This window comes from Erinaceus europaeus, chromosome 1, assembly GCF_950295315.1.
Source record: "Erinaceus europaeus chromosome 1, mEriEur2.1, whole genome shotgun sequence".
Classification (NCBI taxonomy): Eukaryota; Metazoa; Chordata; class Mammalia; order Eulipotyphla; family Erinaceidae; genus Erinaceus; species Erinaceus europaeus.
This window is the reverse complement of record NC_080162.1, coordinates 19,447,903-19,473,343: the sequence shown is the minus strand read 5'-3', so window position 1 is coordinate 19,473,343 and position 25,441 is coordinate 19,447,903. Positions and strand designations below refer to the sequence as shown.

Here is a 25,441-nt window from a genome sequence, read left to right as displayed (position 1 = left end):
GGGCTCAAACTAGGATCCTTGTGTCAGTCCCTGTGCTTTGGACCTTTTTATGCCTCAGGTATAAAGTCCTCATTGTATCCCTGGTGCTGCAAGTACTGAAGTGGTGCTTCGTCTCTGACTCACAAACTTTCAGATGCAATCAATAATCTTAGCTGTGTCACAATAGTATTAATAAAACCATATATAACTGTGAAAAGCAGTTAGGGTCCGCTCAACTGCTGGAGCACAGGACTAGCCTGCCTGGAGCCCTGGTTCAGATCACTTGCTCTCTGACAGCGAGCGGCATGCTACTCACTTCTTTCTCATGTTAAATCTTGAGCTCATTTGAAATCAATGTTTTAAGGAAAGCAGCTAACTAGCCTTTCATGCCTGAGGCTCTCAGCTCCCAGGTTCAATCCTCAGCAACACTGTAAGAGCTGAGTAGTCTCTGGACTGTCTGTGTCTGTCTGTCTGTCTCTCCCTCTCATCAACATAAAGTAAATGTTTAAAATATATATGTAAGAAAAGCAGCTGAGCCACAGTAAGTACCATGATCCAAGCTGTCATTTCTAAGGATGTCAGACAATGCCAGAGCACAACTCAATGTTCCTCTTGAAGACCATACTATTTCCTAGAGACACTCACTGTTCACAGCACACTTTAAATTTCTTCCCTGCGTTACCTAACACAAAACTAGCTGTAGGCTAAGCCCCCGGCTGCAGTTTCTCTAAACACCACCAACCTGGCAGAACTGCTCTTTTCCTGCAAATACTGTTCGGCACCCAGCGTCACCACAGCTGCGCAGTGCCCTGGTCTTTCTGTGTCTCTCTCATTAAATAAAATATTAAAAAGTGCAGAGGCTCTTCTTACCATCGAGCCGTTTACTGATCTGCTCCTTTGCAAGTCTAGCAGGCCAGCACTTCCTCACTGCGTCAGCAACAGAAGTTCTTTCCGTCTTCTCCCCAGTGCTGGACATAACATTCTTCAGCTCTGGACTGGCCTGATCAGTAACACTTCCAGTACTCCTCGAAGTGGTCTGTAGTTCCTGTGACTTTTCACCAGTACAATCTTTTGATTCAAGATCATTCTTAACTGCTTGGTCTAAAAATGTCACAGTCACTGAAGAATCTGGTAGGGAAGTTCTTTCTGGGGAGCTCGAGTCTTCCGAAAAATTAAGTGGTGTGGGTGGCAAATCTGACAAATGAGCCGACTCTCTCTGTGTTCGTGGAGGCTTTTCAGTAATTTCTGAAAGCTTTACAGGATTGCAACAAAGCTTGGCATATTCACCACCTAACCGATGGCACAATTCATTAATTATTACATCACAGTCTCCAAGAAGCTCTACATCAAAATGCAGATGAGGCAAAGGTTCCCTATTAATTAATATCTGAGGCACTTCATGGGGTATGGAACCTAAAAACAAAAAAGGGAAAAAGGAAAAAAAAAAACCACACTCATTGAACATGGTCACAAAATGAGTAAAAAAATAAACCTGTTACTAATACTTAACCGTAACATTTTCCCCAAGCTTTGAACAAACAGGTGAGTAGTGAAACATCCACAGACTCCGCTCTTCTCACCTGGTAACTTCTGAGCAGTCCTCTCAGTTTTCTACCCTGTACCTCAATTTCCTTATCTGTATAGTGGGGAGAGTCCCAGGGGAGTTGGGCGGTAGCTCAGCAGATTAAGCGCAGGTAGCACAAAGCAAGGACCAGAGTATGGATCCTGGTTTGAGCCCCCGGCTCCCCACCTGCAGGGGAGTCACTTCACAGGTGGTGAAGCAGGTCTGCAAGTGTCTATCTTTCACTCCACCCCCGCCCCGTTTTCCCCTCCTCTCTCCATTTCTCTCTGTCCTATCCAACAATGACATCAGTAACTACAACAATAAAACAACAAGGGCAACAAAAGGGGATTAAAAAAAAGTGTTTCCCCATAAATGTGTGGTGAGAATTTAACGAGTAAACATTCCAAATATTGATAGTGACTCAAATAAAAGAGCTCCTGATATACAGAGAGTCTATGTGAGTTTATTCTCCAGTATTACTTGTGTCTAATATTTAAAAATTGTCAATTACTACTCCAGATAAGGCTCTGTGAAGAATTTTCAGTGTTAGCTTTAAAGAAAAAAAAAATTAAGGAAATATCGGTAACATTTTTGTGTTTTACAAATTATATTACATTCTTTTTTATATTTATTTATTTTCCCTTTTTGTTGCCCTTGTTTATTGATGTTGTAGTTATTACTGTTGTGGTGACAAGTGGTGAAGCAGGGTTGCAGGTATTTCTCTCTATCTCCCCCCATCAATTTCTGTCTCTATCCAGTAGTAAATAAAAAATACCAAAAAATAAAAGAAATGGGAGTCGGGCAGTAGCACAGCAGGTTAAGCGCATGTGGCATGAAGCACAAGGACCCAGCGAAAGGATCCTGGTTCGAGCCCCTGGCTCTCCACCTGCAGGGGAGTCACTTCACAAGTGTTCGTGAAGCAGGTTTGCAGGTGTCTGTCTTTCTCTCCCCTACTCTCTCCATTTCTCTGTTCGACCCAACAACGAAGACATCAATAGCAACAATAATAACTACAACAATAAAACAAGGGCAACAAAAGGGAATAAACATTTTTTTTAAATAAATAAATATTCTTGAGATTAATAGGGACTTCAGTTGTTTGTGAACACTGACACAAATGTGAGTCCCCTTTGGGTGAAACGTGAGTTTAACAGGCACGATCTTCATTCCAGGAAAAGATCATCTTGAGCTCCTATATTCTTACACAACTACATCACATTTCTTTTTTTGTTGGGCAGTACACCAGCTTCCCCCTGACTATCCCTGCGGTCTATTTACATAACCAGTTACCTAGGAACCGCCCTGCCTGCAGGGCATTGGTTTAATCCCCACTGGTTCCCGATGTCTTTTTGCTCCGACCCCTCGCTCCGCCCCCTCTCGTAGTACACCCTGATCTCCTCCAGTCTCTTTTCGCTCCACCCTCTCTACGGCACATCCTGTTTCCACCCTACTTGGCGAGTATATATACAGCTGCTCTTCTGTTTGAACACATTTGGGACTGCCTTCCGGCCCTGAGAGTCCCAGAGTCTCTCTCCTGCAATGTTAGCTCAGAGTTCCTGATCCCTCTCCCACGCAGCAGCCTAGGTTGGCTCCAGTCGAGTTCTCTCCAACCCAGAGAGCACTTGCTCGGGAAGAAGCACCCTCAGGCTATCCCGGCGTTGTTTTTTTTTTTGCCTCTATGGGGCTCGGTGCCCGCACTACTAATCCAGTGCTCCAGGCCATTTTTTCCATTTCTGTTGTCCTTGTTATTGTTGCCATTGCTGCTGCTATTGGATTGAACAGAGAAATCGAGAGAAACCGGGATCCTCGCGCCAGTCCTAGTGCTTCACGCTATGTGTGCTTAACCCACTGCGCTACCACCCGCCACCTTACACTACACTTCTATCAAGCTCTAAGAATGTCTCACTTTGGGAGTCAAGCGGTGGTGCAATGGGTTAAGCGCACATGGCACAAAGGGAAGGACAAGCATCGGGATCCCGGTTTGAGCCCCCCGGCTCCCCACCTGCAGGGAGTCGCTTCATAAGCTGTGAAGCAGGTCTGCAGGTGTCTTTCTTTCTCTCCCCTTCTGTCTTCCCCTCCTCTCTCCATTTCTCTCTGTCCTATCCGACAACAACGATATCGATAAACAAGGGCAACAAAAGGGAAATAAAATAAAAAAGAATGTCTCACTTTGTCTCAATTTTTTCTTATTAGAATTTGATACTATTGCTGTTTTGACAGCCATCTCCCCTAACCAAATCGTCAAATTAATCAACTTTTATGAAAAATGAACTACTGGTCTTTGCAACTCTACTTAGAAACAGGACAAAAATCACTGGAGCCTAGTATACATACTCGCAACTAACGACAATACAATATTCCCTAGAAATCATCACCAACTTACTTGGAATTAGTGCTACTGGTCTTACTTTCAGGGAAGACCCAATAACAATGAGGAGATCAACTTCATCTTTGTCATACTTCATGGCTCTATGAAACTGTTCCGGTAAATTCTCACCAAAAAAGACAATCTCTGGTTTCATGATAGCAAGTGGTTCATCGTCTGGGCACCTAGGACATCGAGGTACCACCTGAAGATTCCAGGTTTGGGTTCAGGTGGTTATGAGAAGAGAAAGCCCAAGTTAGATGCAGTCAACACATCCACACTTCCTAAGAATACATTTCAGAATTATCACAGAAAACAGGAAAACTGTGGTTAAGAAGAACTATATAAAACCTAAATCTCAATGCCACATTTTTCAGTGACAAATAAGGAAGAGCCAGAGTGTGTTCGTGTGCCAACACACAAGCACAGGGCTTAACTAAACCTTTACAAAACTTAACTAAACCTTTACAAAACAGAGATCGTGAGATACACGGATTCTGTTCTATAAACTATGTTCTTTTACAGCTAGTCAGAATTTACTTCTGGAGTTTTTTTTATTCTCTGGCATACTTTCCTCCATACTTCTTTCTGGCTATGAACATATGAGATATTTTTCTCAGACTTTATTTTCTTCACAAGAGACAGAATTCAGAATATTGCTCGGTTCTGACAGGATGGTGTGGGACACGGAGCCTGTGACCTCAGCTACCCCCCATACCCTGAATACCTTTTTTTTAAAACACTCACTTTATGTACTTATTTATTTATCATTGGATAAAGACATAAAAAAACTGAGAAAGGAGATGGAGATGGAGACATCTGCAGCCCTGCTTCACCACTCGTGAAGCTTTCCCCCTGCAGGCGGGGGCCAGGGGCTTATAACGTGCGCTTAACCACTGCCTTCCCCTCCCCTCCTCGTGTTAAAATGCTTTTTTAATGTGGCGCCAAAGAATGAATTCATGCAGGATGCGCACAAACAACACTACTGAGCAGTCAGTGGTCCAATTTTTCACTTATCTATTTATTTATTTATTGCCTCCAGGGTTATTGCTGGGACTCGGTGCCTACACTAGGAATCCACTGCTCCTGGAGGCTATTTTTTCCTTTTTTGTTGCTCTTGCTTATCGTCATTGTTGTTATTGTTGTCGTTGTTGGACAGGACAGAGAAATAGAGACAGGGGAACACAGAGAGGGAAACAGCAAAACAGATACCTGCAGACCTGCTTCACCACCTGTGAAATGACTTCCCTGCTAGTGGGGAGCCAGGGGCTCGAACCGGGATCCTTACGACAGTCCTTGTGCTTCGCGCCATGTGTGCTTAACCCACTGCACCACTGCCCAGCCCCCAATTTTTCATTTCTTTTGAGAGAGACAATAGCACGGCTACACCTTCCATGAAGCTCCCCCATGGTACTCAAAGCTAGGGTCTAACATGTGGAAGGAAGGTATGTGCTCTATTGAGTGGGCTGTCTCCAGGCCCATTTTAAAATAACTATAGCTAGGGCCAGCAAGCTAGCATTAGCAGTTACGTAACACACTTTCATGCCGGAGCTTCCAAGGCCCCAACTTCAATCTAATAATAATGAGAATAAATAACTACATCAAATTTAAATATCAAAATCTGACAGACACTTATTTTAAAAAGGACACAGAAAACTAATACAGCAACACCTCCCTTACAGAAATTTTCTTATGCATTTTGCCAGAACTCCCAATGCTAATTCTCTTGCTGGGTCTTTCTACATATACGCTAGACAAATACTTCCGGGGTGGGGCAGGGAGGCTGAAGGCAAAAGAAACAGAAATTCACACTAAGATCTGAGTACTACATTACCTGGTTAAAAATATCTCCTCGTACAGCTTCACAGTCAACTTTGTATTTACAAATTAGGCAAGATGCTGTTGCAAAGGAACCTAGAAAACCAGAGATGTGCTATATTAAAAATGTTTTTATTCTTCTGACATACTGCACAAAGATTATAAAACCTGACACTAGAAAAGCTAAAGAATTTAAGGAAATGCTACAGGGATGATCTGGCGTATGATTAAAATATAAATGAAGAGTATTCAATCCCCAATTGCTGGGACACTGCTATATTCTGCAAGGTTAGTGAGGCTGTTTCTCTCTCATTCCTCCCCCAGCCCCACCCCCATGAGTAAATCTTACAGCAAAATCAGACAGGTCAGCTGTCAGCCAGAAAGTCGGTTTATCTGGTAGCAAGTGGGGAGCTGTGTTCCTGAGGCTCCAGTTCAGTCTCTGGCCCCATATTTATCACTGTCACCCTTCCTCATGTAAAACTCTCTGCCTTCATATGCAATGAAACAAGCATTTTTTAATGTTAAGAAAATGGCAGCCCCAGAGGCGGCACAGGGGCAAAGTGCTGAGCTCTCCAGCATATGGAAATCCTAAATTTAATCCCTGGCACCACGTGTGCTGGGGCGATGCTTTAAGTGATTCAAAAGATAAAAGGTAAAAGGTGTCGGGAAACTTAGGCTGACAGTCTCCTGAATTTCCAAATTTCCTGAACAATCAGAATTACCTAATTCATGAACTTCAGCTATCAGACTATCTCATACACAGCTAATATTACTTAATCCAAGCTTAGGTAATGGAATTTAATTTGGGAAACGGACAACTGGCAAGCACACGACTTGCATGTTCGGGGTCCTGGTTTGAGCTCAAACCGGGATCCTTACGCCGGTCCTTGTGCTTTGCGCGACCTTAACCCACTGCGCTACCGCCCGACACCCAAAAAAGTTTTTTTTAATATTTATTTCCGTTAGTTGCCCTTGTTGTAGTTACTGTTGTTGTTACTGGTGTCGTCGTTGTTAGATAAGACAGAGAGAAATGGAAAGAAGAGGGGAAGACAGAGGGGGAGAGAAAGACACCTGCAGACCTGCTTCACTTCCTGTGAAGCAACTCCCCTGCAGGTGGGGGGCCGGGGGCTCGAACCCAGATCCTTACACCGGTCCATGTGCTTCGTGCCACATGCGCTTAACCTGGTGCACTACCGCCTGACTCCCCCCCAAAAAAACTTTGGAAAAGTCTATTCATTAGATGTGAGTTTCACATGAAACATGATTCAGAGAGGAGAGGGTTGGGGGGGGGGCAGACAGACAAGCCAGAACACTGGCTGGTACATGGGATGCCTGGGACTAAATTCAGAACTCCAGGCATGACAGCTCAGTGCTCTGATGGTGGACAGAAACTAAAGCTGGGGTGAGAGTGCTCTGCAGACATCAACCCCGGTGAGAAGAGAAGTTGTATCCGAGTCCCAGCGGCACTAAGCCATTAACTTCCTCCCAGTAAAATGAAAGGGGAAGACGTGGGGGTCTCAGGAGTGTGGACTGCGGTGGTACAGATAAAAAAAAAAAAAAAAAAGATTCAATGTTCTACCAACGAACTATTTCCCCAGTCACCATATAAATATTTAAGAAATAAAATAGAATACAACTGGTATATATTTTGAAATCCAAAACAAAGTAGCATACAGTGTTTCGTACAGTGCAGTGTCAAGGTCAGCACCCGTGCTTTCCTTTTTTGGAGCTCCCCCCTTCCCCCAGCAGTGCTCGGACCTCACACAGGAGTGCTGCAATCTCTCCCAGGATGCCCACACACACACTTTTCAGTATTTCAGCTACGGAGGAAGTCGGAGACACTATAGCTCTGCTCCACTGTCCATGGAGCTTCTCCTGGTGCATGGTGATCCCCAGACTCTAACCGAGCCAGGACAAATAGTAAGGGCTAACTCTCCACTCTTTAAATATATCCTATTTACTAATCCTAATTTTTCTTACAAAATTAAATAACAAAGGGACCGGGTGGCGGAGCACCTAGTGGAGCGCACGTTGCAATGTGCAAGGACCCAGGTTTTAGCCCCCAGTCCCCCCTGCAGGAGGAAACCTTCACGAGTGGTGAAGCAGGGCTGCAGGTGTCTCTCCCTCTCTATCACCCCCTTTCCTCTTGATTTCTGGCTGTTTCTAGCCAATAAATAAAACACATATAATTTACAAAATTAAAATGCCAAAAAGCAATACTTAAGTTTACTAACCATGACATTGAATTATCCTTTGGATTCCAGCAACTTGTTCCAGTGTATCTATGTTTTGAGTGTAGTTGCGAAGTAGTTTTCCTTCCTTATCAGACAAAGCTATGAATTTGTGACAGAGAGACGGCTGGAACTGTCCAGGATATATTTCCTAAACAATGCACACGGCAGAACAAAAAAAAAAAAAACAATTTAAAAAAAAAACAAGGGCAACAGAAAAATAAAGCAAATTAAAAAAAAAACATTTGCAGGTTTTCTTCAGTGGATATGTAAAGTGGTTAAGTGCATGCTAAATTAGCTGTTATACATTTCCGATGGGAGGGTGTTTTACTCAACTCTGCCAGCATTCTGAGAGGTGTCACTTTCAGGAATTTACGCTTATGACATGGGAGATGCGGCAAAAAGGACCATCACAGCAGCACTACAGCAAGGGGAAACTTCATGACTGGTCAAACAGAGCTGATGGTGTCTCTATCCAAAGTAAATAAAAATATTTCTAAAAATTAAAAATAGTCATGGGCGAAGGGTACTGCATAATGGTTATGCCAACAGACTCTCGTGCCTGAGGCCCCAAGTCCCAGGTTCAATCCCCTGCACCACCATAAGCTAGAGCTGAACAGTGCTCTGGTTAAAAAAAGGGGGGGGGGAGAATAGTCATAGCAACTATTCTGTAAACAGTGCCTTTTAAAGAAGTTACTATACACACGCTAGCAACTCAATAGTCCCAAGAAAATCATGGCTCAGAATATAGTTAAGCAGGGAAAATACTAGCTGTAACTGTTCTTGTGCCAAAGATGTCAAAATAGTACTGCAGTTTAGTACAGAGTTAAGACATTCTTGTACAAGCAAGAAACACAGCAAGAAGTGGAGAGGGGTAGGCGAGACAGGAAGGGGATGGAGGGAGACCCCAACCTGTATAACACTGCTTCATGTCTTAGGAAGCTCGACTGGACCTGCCAATATACGCGGATATCTTCGCCCACCCTGTCCAACGCTTGACGTCTCGTCACCCAATCTGGTCCCCTACGCCTACACTGAACTTCTCTGTTCCAGACTCTTGCAAACAGAGCTGGCAGTCAGCTGAGGTAAAGAACAAACACCTCATCACAGACCCCTGCAAGCGTCAACCCGGCTTTGACCTAGCACGTTATGATTGGGCCCTCCTCAATCGCTATTGAACAGGCCATGGCTGGTGCGCCACTATGTTCCATCGCTGGGGAGCCAGAGACGACCTGAACTGCCCCTGCGGCTCCAGACAGACTATGACCCACATAGTCAACGACTGCCACCTCTCCAGATTCAAAGGAGGTCTCGAAACTTTACATCAGGCTCAACCTGACGCTGTTGACTGGCTACGGAAGAAGGGCAAACGCTAGAAGAAGAAGAAGGAAGCTCTGCCCCTACAGGTGGGGACGGGGGGGGGGGGGGGGGGGTTTGAACCTGGGTCTTTGTACACTGTAGCGTATTCAACCAGGTGTGCCACTATCAGGTTCTCAGGACACAGCTCTTCACAGCAAGTAAGTATTCAGCTCAAATGTTAATAGGTAGAGAAGCTGTTATTAGGCAAATAACTTTTTTTTTTTTTTGCCTCCAGGGTTATCACTGGGGATCGGTGCCTGCCCTACGAATCCACAGCTCCTAGAGGCTATTTTTCCCATTTTGTTGGCCCTGTTGTTGCACTTGTTGTAGTTGTTATTGTTGTCATAGCTGTTCTTGTTGTTGGATAGGATAGAGAGAAATCGAGAGGAGGGCAAGACAGAGAGGAGGTGAGAAAGACAGACACCTGCAGACCTGCTTCACGGCTTGCGAAGAGACCCCCTGCAGGTGGGCAGCCAGGGGCTCTAACCGGGATCCTTATGCTGGTCCCTTGAGCTTTGTGCCATGTGCACTTAACCCGCTGCGCTACTGCCCGGTTCCCCCAAATAACACTTTAATGCACTCTCCCTCCATTAGTTAGGATGTTCTAAATCAAATCTGTTTCTTCTCAATAATCATCATGTGTAGAAATATTCCTTCAAAATGTCTTTAAATCTTATTAGTAATATTTCCCTGTCTTTTATTCTCTCATAACTAGCAAAAATCAGAAACCATCTTGTGGTCTGGGAGGTGGTGCAGTGGGTAAAGCTTTGGACTCTCAAGCATGAGGTCCCAAGTTCAATCCCCAGTAGCACATGTACCAGAGTGATATCTGGTTCTTTCTCATTAAATAAATAAAATCTTTAAAAAAAAAAAATCAGAAACCATCTTAATGAACTTTTTACCTATTGTGGCAGGAGTGGAAGAAATTTTTAGATGAGTATTCATGTTATGGTCTACATTATAGTAAAATATAACAATATTTACATACACCCTTCTCCCCAGTTTAGGATACTAGTCGTCATTTTTTGTCACTAGTTCTCCTTAAGCATTTTCCTTATTTTTTAGTCAAGTTAACTAACAAGTCTCTCTCCTACTTATTTATTTTACTTTTCCAGATAGAAAAAGCAATTCAGGGGGCTGGGTGGTGGCGTATTTGGTTGAGCACACGTGTTACAATGTGCAAGGATCTGGGTGCAAGGACCCGGTTCAAGCCCCCAGCTGCAGGGGGAAAGCTTTGTGAGTGGTGACACAGTGCTGCAGGTGTCTCTGTCTCTCTCCCTCTCTATCACCCCTTTCCCTCTCAATTTCTGACTGTCTCTATCCAATAAATAAAGATAATAAAAAAAAATAAAAATAAAAAGCAATTCAGAGACACAGAAAAAGAAATCACAGCACAGAGCATGGGAAACAGCACAATAGTTTTGCCAACAGACTCTCATGTCTGTGGCTCTTAGGTCCCAGGTTCAATCTTTCACCAGAACTGAGAAGTGCTCTGGCATTTAAAAAATAATAATAATAATAATAAAAACCAGTTTCCTTCAGTGCAATGAGGACTAGGTTCAAATATGAATCTTGTGGGCTGATTTTTAAGGCCCTTGCTACTGAATTTGAGTGCTGCTTCAACAAACCAGAAACTTTATCGGCAGTTTCTAAGGTGAGAACTAAATTACACATTTCAGGGGCCTTTAGCCCCACGAAAGGAGTTAAACAGTCTTCTGATAAAAATATATTAATAGAAACACTATGGGGGGCAGGGTGGCAGCTCACTGGGTTAAGAGCACATAGTACAAAACGCAAGGATCCCGGTTTGAACCCCTGGCTCCCCACCTGCAGAAGGGTCACTTCATAAAAGGTGAAGCAGGTCTCTAGGTATCTATCTCTCACCTTCTCTATCTCCCCTCCTCCCTCAATTTCTCTGTCCTATTCAATAAAAAATGGCCGCCAGAAACAGTGGATTCGTATAACCTGGAGGCGAAAACAAAAACAAAAAAACCTATGCATTTCATTAAGTAGCAGTTGTAAGCAATTGATTCCATTCTTCTCCCTCATGGTAGAGTATCAGTACATTGTGGTTTAACACTGTAGTAAGAACTGGGGAGATAGCATAGTGGTTATGCAAAACAACTTTCATTCTTGAGCTTCTGAGATTCCAGGTGCAATGCCCAGCACCACCATAAAGCAGAGCTGAACAGTGCTCTGGTGGAAAAAGAAAAAAGAAAACCACTGTAACACGTGACTTTAAGCTTACAGTGATCATCCAATTTATACTTCAGATAGCCTTTCTCATTCTCTTCTCACATTGCCACAATTTCCAATGATCATGTTGTTAATTTCCTAGACAATAATGTGTGTACTTAAGCAGCAGGGGGGGGGACGGGGACGGGGACACGCAGTTTGGGTAACGTTTTGTTTTCTTTCAGAGCGCAGAATTTATAGGAAAAATCTGAGCACGGGGGCCAGGTGGTGGTGCACCTGGTTGAGCGCACCATTACAATGCACAAGGACCCGGGTGTGAGCCCCCAGTCACCACCTGCAAATGAAAAGGAAGCTTTACGAGTGAGAAAGCAGGGCTACAGGTGTCTCTCTCTCTCCCTCCCTCTTCCCTCTCGATTTCTGGCTGTCTCTAGCCAATAAATAAAGATAATACAAAAACGCACCAGTGAATCAAGCTTTTATAATCTACAATAAAATGAAAAAAAACAAAAAAAACACTAGACTCTCAAGCATAAGGTCTTAAATTCAGTTCTGGGCATCCCATAGCATGTGCCAGGCTATGGCTCTGGTTTTCTTATACTTGCAAAGTGCTTTTAAGTAGCTTGAAAAACTTTCAAACTTAGTTTTTAGTTTAGGAATTAAATCATACTCAAGAAATGTTAGATTTTAGTTGATTAGTTCCCATTTATAACAACATTGAAAGGAAAATATATTTATTTTTAGGGATAGGAGATAGCATAATGGTTATGCAAGACTTCCATGCCTCAAGGCCCCAGGTTCAATCCCCAACACCAACTTATATAAGCCAGAGCTGAGCAATGCTCTGGCTAAAAAATAATAAAATCTACACTTGCGGGGAGTGGTGATGTAAGGACCAGAGCACAGGTGATGGTGAGGATCAAGTTCATGATCTCATGCTTGAGAGTTTAACAATTTATTCACTGTACCACCTCCCAGGCCATAAAACAAAGCATTGCTTTTAAAACACATTTAAATTTTACTTTTTTTTTCTTATTAGCAGAACTCATAGTAATATATACCACATGGTTTGAAAACAGTAGACCCTCCCCTTAATAAAATTCAGATACTTCTAAAGTTTACTAAAACATAAGCCCCTAAGGGGGGGGGGGGCTCCCTTTTGGGCTGTGCGGCACAGCTGAGAGCTCTCAGTCCTCGTCCTCACCTGCAGGAGGGAAGCTTCACCATGGGTGAAGCAGTGCTGCAGTTGTCTCTTTATCTCCACCTTTCCTCTCAATTTCTATTTCTAACTTAAATAAATAAAACACTTCAGGGCCGGGTGGTGGCACACCTGATTGAGCGTACATGTTAGAGTGCACAAGGCCGAGGGAGTCAGGTGGTAGCGCAGCGGGTTAAGCGCATGTGGTGCAAAGTGCAAGGACCAGCATAAGGACCCCGGTTTGAGCCCCCGGCTCCCTACCTGCAAGGAAGTCGCTTCACAGGCGGTGAGGCAGGTCTGCAGGTGTCTATCTTTCTCTCCCCCACCCCCATCTTCCCGTCCTCTCTCCATTTCTCTCTGTCCTATCTAACAATGATGACATCAATAACAATGAAAAACAACAAGGGCAACAAAAGGGAAAATAAATTTAAAAAAAAAAAAGTGTACAAGGACCTGGGTTCAAACCCCCGGTCCACCCCTACAGGGGGAAAGCTCTACAAGTGGTGAAATAGTGGCAGGGAACTGTCTCTCTCCCTCTCTATCTTCCCCTTCCCTCTTGATTTCTGGCTGTCTCTATCCAATAAATAAAGATATTTAAAAAATAAATAAATAAAAAAAAACACTTTTTTCCTTTAAAAAAAAAACAAAGAGGCCTTTTTTCAAATATACTGAATTTTAGCAAGAATAATTTTACACTGTCATTCCACTGAACTATAGAGAAGGGGGTAACTGGCAAAGCACAGGACTTCCATATATAAGGACTCGGACTTGATGAACTAGTGCTACTCAGAATAGTGTCTGGGCTTCTGTCTCTCTCACAAAATAAACAAATCTTTTAAAAGTAGAAAAAAAAATGTTATCTACTAGTTAGAAATCTCTTGGGCATGGCACTCTGAAAAAGACCTGCCCAACAGAAACAACCTGAGTCATGTAATTTTTTTTTCCTTTAGTTGCCCTTGTTAACATTGTTGTGGTTATTATTTGTTGTTATTGATGTTGTTGTTGTTGGATAGGACAGAGAGAAATGGAGAGAGGGAGGGGAAGACAGAGAGGAGGAGAGAAAGACAGACACCTGCAGACCTGCTTCACCGCTTGTAAAGCGACTCCCCTGTAGGTGGGGAGCCGGGGGCTCCAACCGGGATCCTCAAGCCGGTCCTTGCATTTTGCGCCACCTGCACTTAACTGTCTGCGCCACCGCTCAACTCCCTGAGTCATGTAATTTAAATTTTTCCTAATAAGCACATTAAAAACATGTTCTGTAACTGAAAGTCAAGTGGTACTATTTTCTAAGACTAAAGATGTCACTAAGTAGTGGCTTTTCACTTTTATGAGGCCCTAGGTACAAACCTCAGCAAAATAAAAGTGTTTCCATGGCCTCCATTTTCAAAGATAAGCATTCTGTATAGTGTTCAAAAGCTATTGTGTTTTGTTTAGTGTTTTTTGTTGTTTTGTTGTTGTGGTGGTGGTGGTTTTTCTATTGAGAGTGAGAGACCAGAGCACTGCCGTACATATGTGGTACCAGAAAGCAAGTCAGAGCCGTGTGTGTATAAGGCCTGCGCTCTACCACTGAGCCAGCCACGTCGCTGTCCCCCAAAACTGTTGACTCTTCCACATTTGTATTACATCATGATACACTTAAGTCAGGCCAGGATGGTATCTAGGCATCAGAGCAGAGAACTGGCACATTTGAGGCCCCAGAGGTCTCAGGTTCAATCCCTGGTACTGCTACATGTCAGAACTGAAGAGTGCTCTGGCCTCTCTCATAACACTAACTAAATAATACATAATCATAATTGCTTTGTCATGTGCACAACTCAAGTCTCCATCACACTGAAGGAAGCTTTCATGCTGTGGTGTCTTCCTCTTTCCATCTGCATCAGCACCCCTGTTTCTATCTGGAAAAAGTCAGCTTGGAGCAGTGAAAGCCCTATTAATTAGACAAGGGAAAAAAACAACACCTAAAAGCCGCCTATCTGTATTTTTCAAATACTCTGAGTTGGTGTGATGACTCAACTGTCAGAGCACAGGACTAACATGCTGAGGCCCCAGGCTCAACTGCCAATACCACCATGAGCCAGGGCTCTGGTGTTTTTCTCTCATAAGCAAACCTCTTCAGAAGTACTCAAAAGTCATCTGGCTAGGGACTCCAGCGGTAGACAGTCCATCGCTAGAGATTCTAGAGCAGAAGAGAGATACTGACCTATCTGCAATGCTAAGAATCTCCATCCTTAATCACAATTTGTTAAGACACATTCACATTAAAACTTGACTAAAAAAACATATAAGAGCAGCCTTGTAATTTTTATGATGTAAATATTAAAAACCTCATCATCACTGAGGTGGCTTAGTGTGTAGAGCACAGGAGTTGTATGAATGAGGTCTGTAGCTCATTCCTGGCACTGCATATGCCAGAGAGATACTTTCATTCTCTGATTCTCTCACTAAGTTTTTAAAACATAAACACGAGAGCTGGGGAAACAATATAATGGTCATGCAAAAGACTTATGCTAGAGGCTCTGAGGTCCCAAATTCAGTCCCTAGCCCCACCACAAGCCAGAGTAGCAGTGCTCTGGTGTGTGTACACGTGTATCTTTCTCTGTTATCTCTATTAAAATAAGTTTTTAAAAAGAAATTAAAAGTCAAAACATAAACCATTTTTAAATAGGAAGTACTTTTTCATGTGAAGAGACGGTGGGGGGAAGATACTAGGAAGAGTTCATAGTACCTTTGCAAATTTGAAGAATGGTCTCGGATCTTTTCTGAAATATTCAATATCAAACATTGCTTGAGGATCTGGAAGATCTGGGAAATCCACTGCAAGCCGAGCATAAATACCATCTCTTGACCTGAAGTCAGGTATTCCACAAGAAACAGAAACCTAAAATATGTGAGACAGAAATGTATACAATCAAATTTTCTTTTTTAAATTTTTTTTTACATCTAATTTTATTTATTTTACTATTGGCTAGACAGAGAAATTGAGAGGGGGTGGCCTGGGAGGTGGCATAATAGATCAAGCACTGGACTCTCAAGCATGAGGTCCTGAGTCCAATCCCTGGCAGCACGTGTACCAGAGTGATGTCTGGCTCTTTCTCTCACTCTTATCTTTCTCATGAATAAACAAATAAATTCTAAGAGAACGGGGGGGTATTGAGAGGGAAGGAGGAGATAGGAGAGAGACAGGTAAGGAGCGGGGGCTCGAACCAGGATCCTTATACCGGTCCTTGCGCTTTGCACCACGTGTGCTTAACCCGCTGCGCTACCACCCGGCTCCACCAAGGTTTGTATTGTTATGTGAAAAACTAGGAAATGTTATGCATGTACAAATTATTGTATTTTACTGTTGACTGTAAACCACTAATCCCCCAATAAAGAATTTAAAAAAAAAAAGGGAAAAAAATGACTAAGAATAAACACCACACTTTCATTGGTGTGTTTTATGTAGGTTACATACCCCAGCTCCAGTTAGGACTATTATTTTTTTGCACTCTTGCAGTAATTTCACAGCATCTTCAATTGTATTAATATCTTTCCTTTTTTTCCTTTTCGGTGGTTCTGACAGGATATTAATAACAATCTGCCACAGTGTCATGTCATCTAATTCAGGTGGAGGAATTGTTTCTGGTAGCAAATCTTTAAGAATCGTTCGAGGATCTGTGCCAATCATGAGGTGTTGCTGAACAAAAGTATATGGACCTAGATGAAGAGGAAGAAAATCAGATCAAACACACTTCCAAGTAATTCAAAACCTTGTCTATTTTCTTAAGCAATGCACTAGCAATCAAAGGTCCTGTTTTTGTGGGCCATGTAAGAAAATCCAATTTAAAGGTATCTCATTCCCACATGATCTTCAAAGTAGATGCTATGTCCCAAGGAGATGAGGAAGAACAATTTATGAGTCAGATTAGCTCCTCGGGCTACAAAAATACCTACTATGCATTTTAAAAGTCATACTAACGACCAGAATAAAACTTCTATAGTTCAAATCTAAAGATAATCATAATTAACAGCACTAACTACCACTTATCATGAAAATCATACAGAAAAAGAAAATTTATATATTTTAATTCTTTATTTATTTATTGGATAGTGAGAAATCAAGAGGGAAGGGGAAGCTAGGGCAAGAGACAGAGACACCTGCAGCCCTGCTTCACCACTTGCAAAGCTTTCCCCCGCAGGTGTGGAACCAGGGCATGAAGCTGGGTCCTCGCGCACTGTAACATGTGCGCTCAACCAGGTGCACCGCCTTGTTGATGCAGTAGGTTTTTTGTTTGTTTGTTTGTTTGTTTTCTTTTTATCAAAACACTGATCAGTTCTGGCTTATGGTGGTGTGGGGCATTGAACCTGGGACCTTGGAGCCTCAGGCAGTGAGTCTCTTTGCATAACCATTATCACCGTGTGGTTTGTGTTCTTATTTTTTTTTTTTTTTTAAGATTTACTTAAGAGAAAGGAGAGAAGAGAGTGAGGAAGCATTTGCCAGAGTGATGTGGGGAGCAAGTTAGGGCTGTCAGGCTTGAGAGCCCAACCCTTCATTCGTGGAAACACCTCCTGGGCCACTGAGCATTCTTAGTTTTTTACCTTAAGGTTTCTAAAATTAGTTTCCTTGCTTAGAAAAACAAAACCGAAGTAAACAAAAACAGTATTACAGAGGATAAAGAAGTCATCACTGTGGTCCGGGAGGTGGCACAGTGGATAAAGAACAGAACTCTCAAGCCTGAGGTCCGGAGTTCAAGCCCCGGCAGCACATGTACCAGAGTGATGTCTGGTTCTTTCTCTCCTCCTATCTTTCTCATTAATAAATAAATAAAATCTTTAAAAAAGAAGAAGAAATCATTACTATGTTTAGTCAAGCAATTTTTGTGAAAAAGAGAGAAAAAAACTCATTTAAAAAGCTCACTTTTCAGAAGCCAGGACATGGCACATATACATATATTCTATCATGAAGAAGGATCCAGGCTCAAGACTCCAGCCGCCACACGAGAACACCACACAAAAGAAAAGCTTCCAAAGATGCAGGGCAATGCTACTGTGTCTCTCCTCAGTTTCTCTCCCTCTATGTAGAAGAGGAGGGTGAGGTCCATTGGACTCAGTGAAACTGTGTAGACACAGAGCCTCAATCAAACCCTAGCAGTAAAAAAAAAATACCACCTTTAAAGCCTGGGAAGCAGCATTGTAGATAACATGTTGGACTTGAATGCAAGAAATCCTAAGTCATTCCTATCACCTTATATGCCAAAGTAATGGTATGTTCTCTTTCATTAAGAAAATTTAAAGAGGGGGAGTCAGGCGGTAGCACAGAGGGTTAAGCGCAAGTGGTGCAAAGCGCGAGGACCAGCTTAAGGATCCCGGTTCCAGCCCCCGGCTCCCCACCTGCAGGGGAGTCGTTTCACAGGCGGTGAAGCGGGTCTGCAGGTGTCTGTCTTTCTCTCCCCCCCTCCATTTCTCTGTCCTATCCAATGATGACAACGACAATAATAACTACAACAATAAGAGAACAAGGGCAACAAAAGGGATTATTAAAAAAAAATGAAAATTTAAAGAGGGGGCCAGGCGGTAGCACACTGGGTTAAGGGCACATAGCACAAAGCACAAGGAAGCACGCAAGCATCCCAATTCAAGCCCCCGGCTCCCCACCTGCAGAGGGGTCACTTCACAAGCAGTGAAGCAGGTCTGCAGGTGTCTTTCCCTCCCCCTCTCTATGTTCCCCATCTCTCTCAATTTCTGTTGGCATCAAGCCCCAGTGATAAGCCTAGAGGCAAAAAAAAAAAAAAAAGAAAGAAAAAGAAAACTTAAAAGATCATTTCTTTTTGTTTCATCCATTTCCGTAGTAAATATTTACTGCCCATAAACTATGTACAGCACTCTTCTAGGAACTGACAAAACAGTATTCTGAAGTTGTCAAAACTGCCTCAGGGAGATCTGCTAGGACACCTGTCTTACCTACCAAGTACACAAGGCCCAGGTCTGAGCCACATGGAAGTATTTATGTATTGGGGGTATTTATGTATCTGTGGTGTCCATCTCCTATGTCTTTATCTGATAAAGTGGGCCCACCTGGTATACTGCACCAAAATAAAAGACTCTGGGGGGGGGGGGTGGAGTGCAGATCCTGGAAAAGGATGACAGAGGACCTAGTACGGGTTGTGTGTGTGGAGAACTGAGAAATGTTATGCATGTACAAACGATTATATTTACTGTCAAATGTAAAACATTAATCCCCCAATTTAGAAAAAAAAAGTGGGCCCAGTATAATAATGGAAAATGTTTGAGGATGGGGGCCTGGGCGGAGGGGTGCACCTGGTTAACTGAGTGTGAGCCCCTGCTCCCCACCTGCAGTGGAGGGCCTTTCACGAGTAGTGAACCAAGTCTGCAGCTGTCTCTCTCTCTCTCTCCCTCTCCCCCTCTCCCCTCCTCAATTTCTGTCCTATCAAATAAATGGGGGGAAGGGGAAATGTCCACCGGGAGCAGTGCATTCTTCATACTGCTTGCACTGAGCCCCAGTGACAACCCTGGAGAGAAAAGAAAAGAAAGAAAATGAGGATGCAGGTGACTGAAAACAGAAACTCCGCCTCGCGGTCCGGGAGGTGGCCAGTGAATGAAGCATCAGACTCTCAAGCACGAGGTCCTGAGTTCAATCCCCGGCAGCACATGTACCAGAGTGATGTCTGACTGACTCTTTCTCTCTCCTCCTATGTTTCTCATTAATAACTAAATAAAATCTAAAAAATAAAATTAAATTAAATAAATAAAAAGAAAAAAACCTCTGCCTCCCTGGAGCTTATGTTCTAGTGCTGGAAATAGACTTTTAAAAAGATAGCTTACTTGAAGAGGCACCGATCTTTCCTTTTCTCATAGTTCTTAAGAATAAGTTAAGTCCAACAAGGGCAACAAAAGGGAATAAATAAATAAATATTTAAAAAAAAAAAAAAAGAAGTAACTCCCCAAAGAATTTGAACCTGGAATCTTAACGACAAATCTAAGTGACTGACTTACTTCCAGTGTCTCCTCAGACCTGTAATCTGTGCTACCCATTAACTCTCAGCTACCTGGTTTACTGAGAACTTCGTTTAAGATTTGGTTAGCTGCTGCCCCAAAATGCATGCCATGCATTCTCACTAGGCTGTATTCCCTGCAAACAATGGACACATGTAAACCTCAAAAAAAAAAAAAAAAAAAGATAGCTTACTCACAAATGAGGACACCTCAGGTTAATGAACTATCGGACAGGGAAACTGAGAAGAATGGAGGAAACAGAGAAAGAAAGAGGCAGAGAGACACCTGCAGCCCTGCTTTACCTCTCGTGAAGCTTTCCCCCTACAGGTGTAGACCAGGGGCTTGAACCTGGGTCCTTATGCACTGCTAACGTGTACTCAACCAGATGTGTCACTGCCTGGCCCCCATGACACATTATACTAAAAACAGAATAAAAAGTCTGAAGTGAGGGAACACGATGCTTACAGAGGAAGAACATTCCAATACAGTGAAAAATACCCAGATGTGAATAATACTTCAGTGTTTGAAAAATACCAGACGACAGAGCTGTTTTCAAAACAAAAACCAGGTCAGGAAGATAGTGCAATGGTAGCACGTAAGACTTGCACAGGAGGTCCCAGTTCCAACCACAGGCAGTACAAATAATCAGAACCGAGCAGCACTCTGGCACAGAACAAAGCTCTAGACATGCTAAAAACATAAACTGACATTAAATTTCAACAAGCACCTAAGAACCTCACCATTTTGAGGAGGAACGAATTCTATTTTTTTAATTTTTATATTTATTTTCCCTTTTGTTGCTCTTGTTTTTTATTGTTGTAGTTATTGTTGTTGTAATTGTAAATGTCATTGTCTGATAGGAAAGAGAGAAGTAGAGAGAGGAGGGGAAGACTGAGGGGGAGAGAAAGACAGACAGACCTGCTTCACCACTTGTGAAGTGACTCCCTTTCGGGTGGGAGCCAGGGGCTCGAACCAGGTGCACTTAACCTGCTGCGCTACTGCCAGACTCCTCAAAATTCTATTTTAAAAAAATGTTTTATTAATTTATTAACAAGAATAGAAAGAGAGAGAGAGAACCAGACATCACTCTGGTACATGTGCTGCCGGGGATTGAAATCAGGACCTCACGCTTAGGAGTCCAGTACTCGATCCACTGTGCCACCTTCTGGACCACCAAAACTCTCTTTTAGTTGGCACAGACTAATATAATTAATACAATGAAAGTAATTTACTCTCTAAGGCTGTGAAATCATACCTATCCTTGGCCTTGGAGTCCAGTCACTAGAGCTCGCATGTGAAGCCCTATCATCTTCATCACTTTCACAGGAATGAAAACCATTAGTGATTATTTCATCACCAAACAAAAGGTTATCTGCAAAAGAAATAAGTGGTTTAAGGCTGCTGAAAAATCTGCACCCAAGCATGGAGACTGATGATGACTGCCATGCGATACTTTTCACTGAAGAGAGCACTACAGCATTCTCACTCCCTGTGTGCAAACTGCCTACTGGGCCGGCTGGCAGGCTCACAGTTCACAGGAGCACGTCACTCTCCTCTTCACCAATCAAAAATGAAGAGTTCCCACTGCCTGTTAAATAGAAACCCAGCTCCCAAAGCTGTTCAAATAGAACTACAGTAATTTTCATTTCACTCTTATGCCACACACCACAAAGAAACCCCCATTTTCTTCTTCTAATGTTTCTTTTTATTTATTTATTTTCTCTTTTTGTTGCCCTTGTTTTAACTTTGGGGTTATTGATGTCGTCGTTGTTGGATAGGACAGAGAGCAACAGAGGAGAGGAAGACAGGGGAGAGAAGGATACCTGCAGACCTGCTTCACGGCTTGTGAAGCGACTCTCCTGCAGGTGGGGAGCCGGGGCTTGAACCCGCATCCTTATACTGGTGGCTTGCGCTTTGCACCACGTGCGCTTAACCCTCTGCGCCACTGCTGGTCTCCCACTTCTAATGTTTCTTATAGCCCCTCCCAAAGGTACAATACAGGCATTCCATGCGTGGGGTCACCCAGGCTCAATGTCTAGCACTGCATACAGGGGAGTGGCACTCTAGTTTCAGTACAGGTGTCTTATACCCACACAGAGAGACCACTTTAAAAAAGCATTTCATGAAATAAGCAATGAGGACGACTGGCAAAATAGCTCACCTGGACAGTGAACCACTTTGCATGTGCACAACCCAGGTTACAGTCTGGCCCTCAAGGAAGCATCCTTGCTAATGGTCTCATATACTCTCTCTGCCTTACTGTCTCTAGCATAATGGCTATGCAGAGACTCTCCCCTGAGGCTCTCAAGTCCCAGGTTCTATCCCCTGCACCACCATAAGCCAAAGCTGAGCACTGCTCTGGTAAAAATAATAAAATTTTTAAGAGCCACCCTTAATACGTATTTCCTTTGCTTATGGTGGAATGGTCCCTTTAGTGGATTTAAGTTTTATTACTGACAGAACCAAAGGATCGCTCTGGCCCATGGGATGCTGGGTATCAAACTCCATCCCTCCAGCTTACAAGTCCAGGCTCTAGCCATTGTCATCTCCATCCAACAACCGTTGAACAGGTTTACTGATTTAAATACTGTAAAACAAGGCCCAGGAGAGTGAGCAGTGAGCGCATGAAACTTCAATGTTTGAGGCCATCCCTGGTTTGATGCGCAATACATTAGAGCAGAGCAGTTCGCATCTCTCATGGGAATAATTTTTAAAGAGGGACCAAGCGTTGGGGCACCTGGTTAAGCGCACACACTACACTGGGCAAGGACCCAGGTTCAAACCCCTGGTCCCCACCTGCAGGAGGAAAGCTTCATGAGTGATGAGGCAGGGCTGCAGGTGTCTGTATTTTTCAGTTTCTGCCTCTACCCAATAATAATTTTTCAGAAAATTAATTTTTAATTACCTTTATAAAAAAAGGTAAACACGGGAGTCGGCGGTGTTGGTATTCTTCGTGTTGGTTTGCTCCCCTTCCCCCCGACCTCTGAGAGAAACGGTTTGGCCCTTGCTAGTTTCGCCCCCTTTCTCTCCGCCCGTATGCTAAGGACGTCCAGAGTCCCAGCAGCAGCGGTAGAGGGAAAATGATGGGGAAGCACATGGTGTGGTGATTTGCCCGTTCTCAGCCCAGCCGTGTGTCCCCGAGTCTCTGGTTGTCTCTGTCTACTGCCCGACGCTAGCCCAGGGCGGTAATGTAGCGGGTTAAGCGCAGGTGGTGCAAAGTGCAAGGACCTGCGTAAGGATCCCGGTTTGAGCTTCCCGCCACCTGCGGCAGGGTGGCTTCACAGGCAGTAAAGCAGGTCTGCAGGTGTCTGTCTTTCTCTCACCCTCTCTGTCTTCCCCTCCTCTCTCCATTTCTCTCTGTCCTATCCAACAACGACATCAATAACAATAACTGCAACAATAAAACAACAAGGGCAACAAAAGGGAATAAATATTTTTTTAAAAACGGTAAACACAAAACTTAAAAAATTCAACTCAGTCCAACACTAATCTTAGTGATAAAGCAGAATGTCTAGTGCCCGAAGAGGTGGGTTGATGGAAGAATCTGCCGCCCCCAAGCCCCACACCAACAGGACAAGCCAGAGTGGCGCTCAGATTCTGGCATTCTCGCTCAGTAAAATAAATCTATTTTTAAGCCCAGGGTTGGGGGGGGTAAAACATCAATTTAGGGCAAACATTTCCCAGAAGGAAAAACATAAAACCCTCAAGGAAGACGTAACGTATGCAATTAACGTGCCTGCTTTAGAATGACAGGAAATTATCAATCCGTGTTTCAGGGTTACACGCACACAAATTAAGTCTCATCTAAAAACCAGAAATAACGGACATAATTAGAAAAAATAGAAAAAAACACACGGGCGCAGGTTGATGGTATAATGGTTATGCAAACGGGCTCTCATGCCTGAAGCTCCAAGGTCCCAGGTTCAATCCCCCGCGCCACCATAAATAAGGCAGAGCTGCGCAGTGCTCTGGTTTAAAAAAATAATAACGAAAGAAAGACAAAATACACTACTCCTCCAGGATACTCTAAAAACACTGTCATTAACTCCATCACAAAGGGTTAAGTAATGACTGTCCTCTTCAAAATCTTTCGGGCTGATTTTAGAAACAGCTCTGCTAGTTCCAGTTTAAAACAAGTTTAAAAATAAAAGCCCTTTCAAAGTGTCACAAACGGTACAGGTGTCAGCTTGCAAAGGCGAATGCAAAAAGGTCGCTGCACGGCACGCGTCAAAGTTGCACATTTCGACGGTGCGGGGCCAGGATGGGGCGAAGCAAGATTTACCTTGTAACGAAGGCAACGACCTGATTTAGTTCATGGAGCAGGAGGTGTGTGTGGGGGTGGGGGGGGGGGACTTGGAAAATACAGAAGGGAAAAAAAACCCTGAAAATCTAAAAACCAATCGCCCAGAGATTTCCCCCGCCCGGCGGCTGCGCAAAGCGCGAGGCCGCCCACCGGGCCGCGGAAGGCGGTGGAGCCCGAGGGCCGCTCCCGCCGCGCCGCCGGTGGCTGCGCAGCTCCGGACGGGGCCGGGACGGGGGACGGGGGACGGGGGACGGGGGCCGGGGACGGGGGACGGGGGACGGGGGCCGGGGACGGGGGCCGGGGACGGGGGCCGGGGACGGGGGCCGGGGACGGGGGACGGAGCCGGGGGCCGGGGAGGGGGAACGGGGCGGGGGACGGGAGACGGGGCCGGGGCGGGGGCCGGGGACGGGGCGGGGGCCGGGGACGGGGCGGGGGCCGGGGACGGGGCGGGGGCCGGTAACGGGGGACGGGGCCGGGGGCCGGGGGACGGGGGACGGGGGACGGGGGACGGGGCCGGGGGACGGGGGACGGGGCCGTAGCCGGGGGACGGGGGCCGGGGCCGGGGCCGGGGGACGGGGCCGGGGAGGGGGAACGGGGCGGGGGACGGGAGACGGGGCGGGGGCCGGGGGACGGGGCGGGGGCCGGGGCCGGGGGATGGGGCCGGGGCCGGGGGACGGGGCCGTAGCCGGGGGACGGGGCCGGGGGACGGGGCCGGGGCCGGGGGACGGGGCCGTAGCCGGGGGACGGGGCCGGGGCGGGGGACGGGGCCGGGGCGGGGGACGGGGCCGGGGCCGGGGCGGGGGCCGGGCCGCCGAGCGATCGGGGCACAAGCGCCCCACCCCGCTCCAAAGACGCCCCCACAGCAGCAGGGCGACGGAGCCGGGGAGGAGCAGGGGAGGGGGATGCGCAGTCCCGGCCGCCCGCGCCCTGCGCACCTCGGTACCCAATCGCCGCCGCCGCCGCCTCTTCCTCCTCTTCGCCCTCGTCGTCGTCGTCCAAGTCTTCGGCCGCCGCCGGCTCCCCGGAGAGGCCCTGCAGGCCCGGCCCATTGTCTTCTTCTCCGGCCGCCGCCGCCGCCGCCGCCCCCGGGGCCTCCGGCTCCCCGCCCGCGGGCTGGGCCTCCCGCCACAGCGCCGCCGCCGCCCCCGGGCAGCCCCCGGCCGCGGCCGGCACCTCACTCTCGGGGGTCGCCCCGCCGGGCTCGCCCGGGCTCCGCCCGAGGACCGGACCGTCTCTCCGCGGCCTCTTGCGGAGCGGCTCCCCGGCGGGCGGAGACGCGGCCTCCCTCTCGGCCGCCACCGCCGAGGGGGAGCCGCCAGGCTGAAGGGCGAGCGCCGCCTCGTCCGCCATCTTCCAACTGCCTCTCTGGCCCTCTTGCCTCGCCTCCTCTGCTCCCGCTCGACTAGCGGCACTGGCGCCCCCGCGGCTCGGGCTGCGG

The 25,441-nt window shown here is 45.5% G+C and overlaps 1 protein-coding gene across 1 annotated transcript in view; it reads right to left on the bottom strand.

The window, feature by feature from the left end:
- Window positions 1-25,441, bottom strand: part of SIRT1 (sirtuin 1) — a 30,711-nt gene that overhangs the window by 5,053 nt on the left and 217 nt on the right. The window contains exons 1-8 of the mRNA XM_060193890.1: window positions 24,939-25,441; window positions 20,956-21,072; window positions 16,162-16,403; window positions 15,433-15,585; window positions 7,961-8,108; window positions 5,743-5,822; window positions 3,927-4,113; window positions 850-1,392 (exon numbers count right to left, since the gene is read on the bottom strand). The exon at window positions 24,939-25,441 is cut by the window's right edge and continues 217 nt beyond it. Coding sequence (XP_060049873.1) covers window positions 850-1,392; window positions 3,927-4,113; window positions 5,743-5,822; window positions 7,961-8,108; window positions 15,433-15,585; window positions 16,162-16,403; window positions 20,956-21,072; window positions 24,939-25,353 — 1,885 coding nt within the window. The 5' untranslated portion in view covers window positions 25,354-25,441. The remainder of the gene's footprint in view (window positions 1-849; window positions 1,393-3,926; window positions 4,114-5,742; window positions 5,823-7,960; window positions 8,109-15,432; window positions 15,586-16,161; window positions 16,404-20,955; window positions 21,073-24,938) is intronic.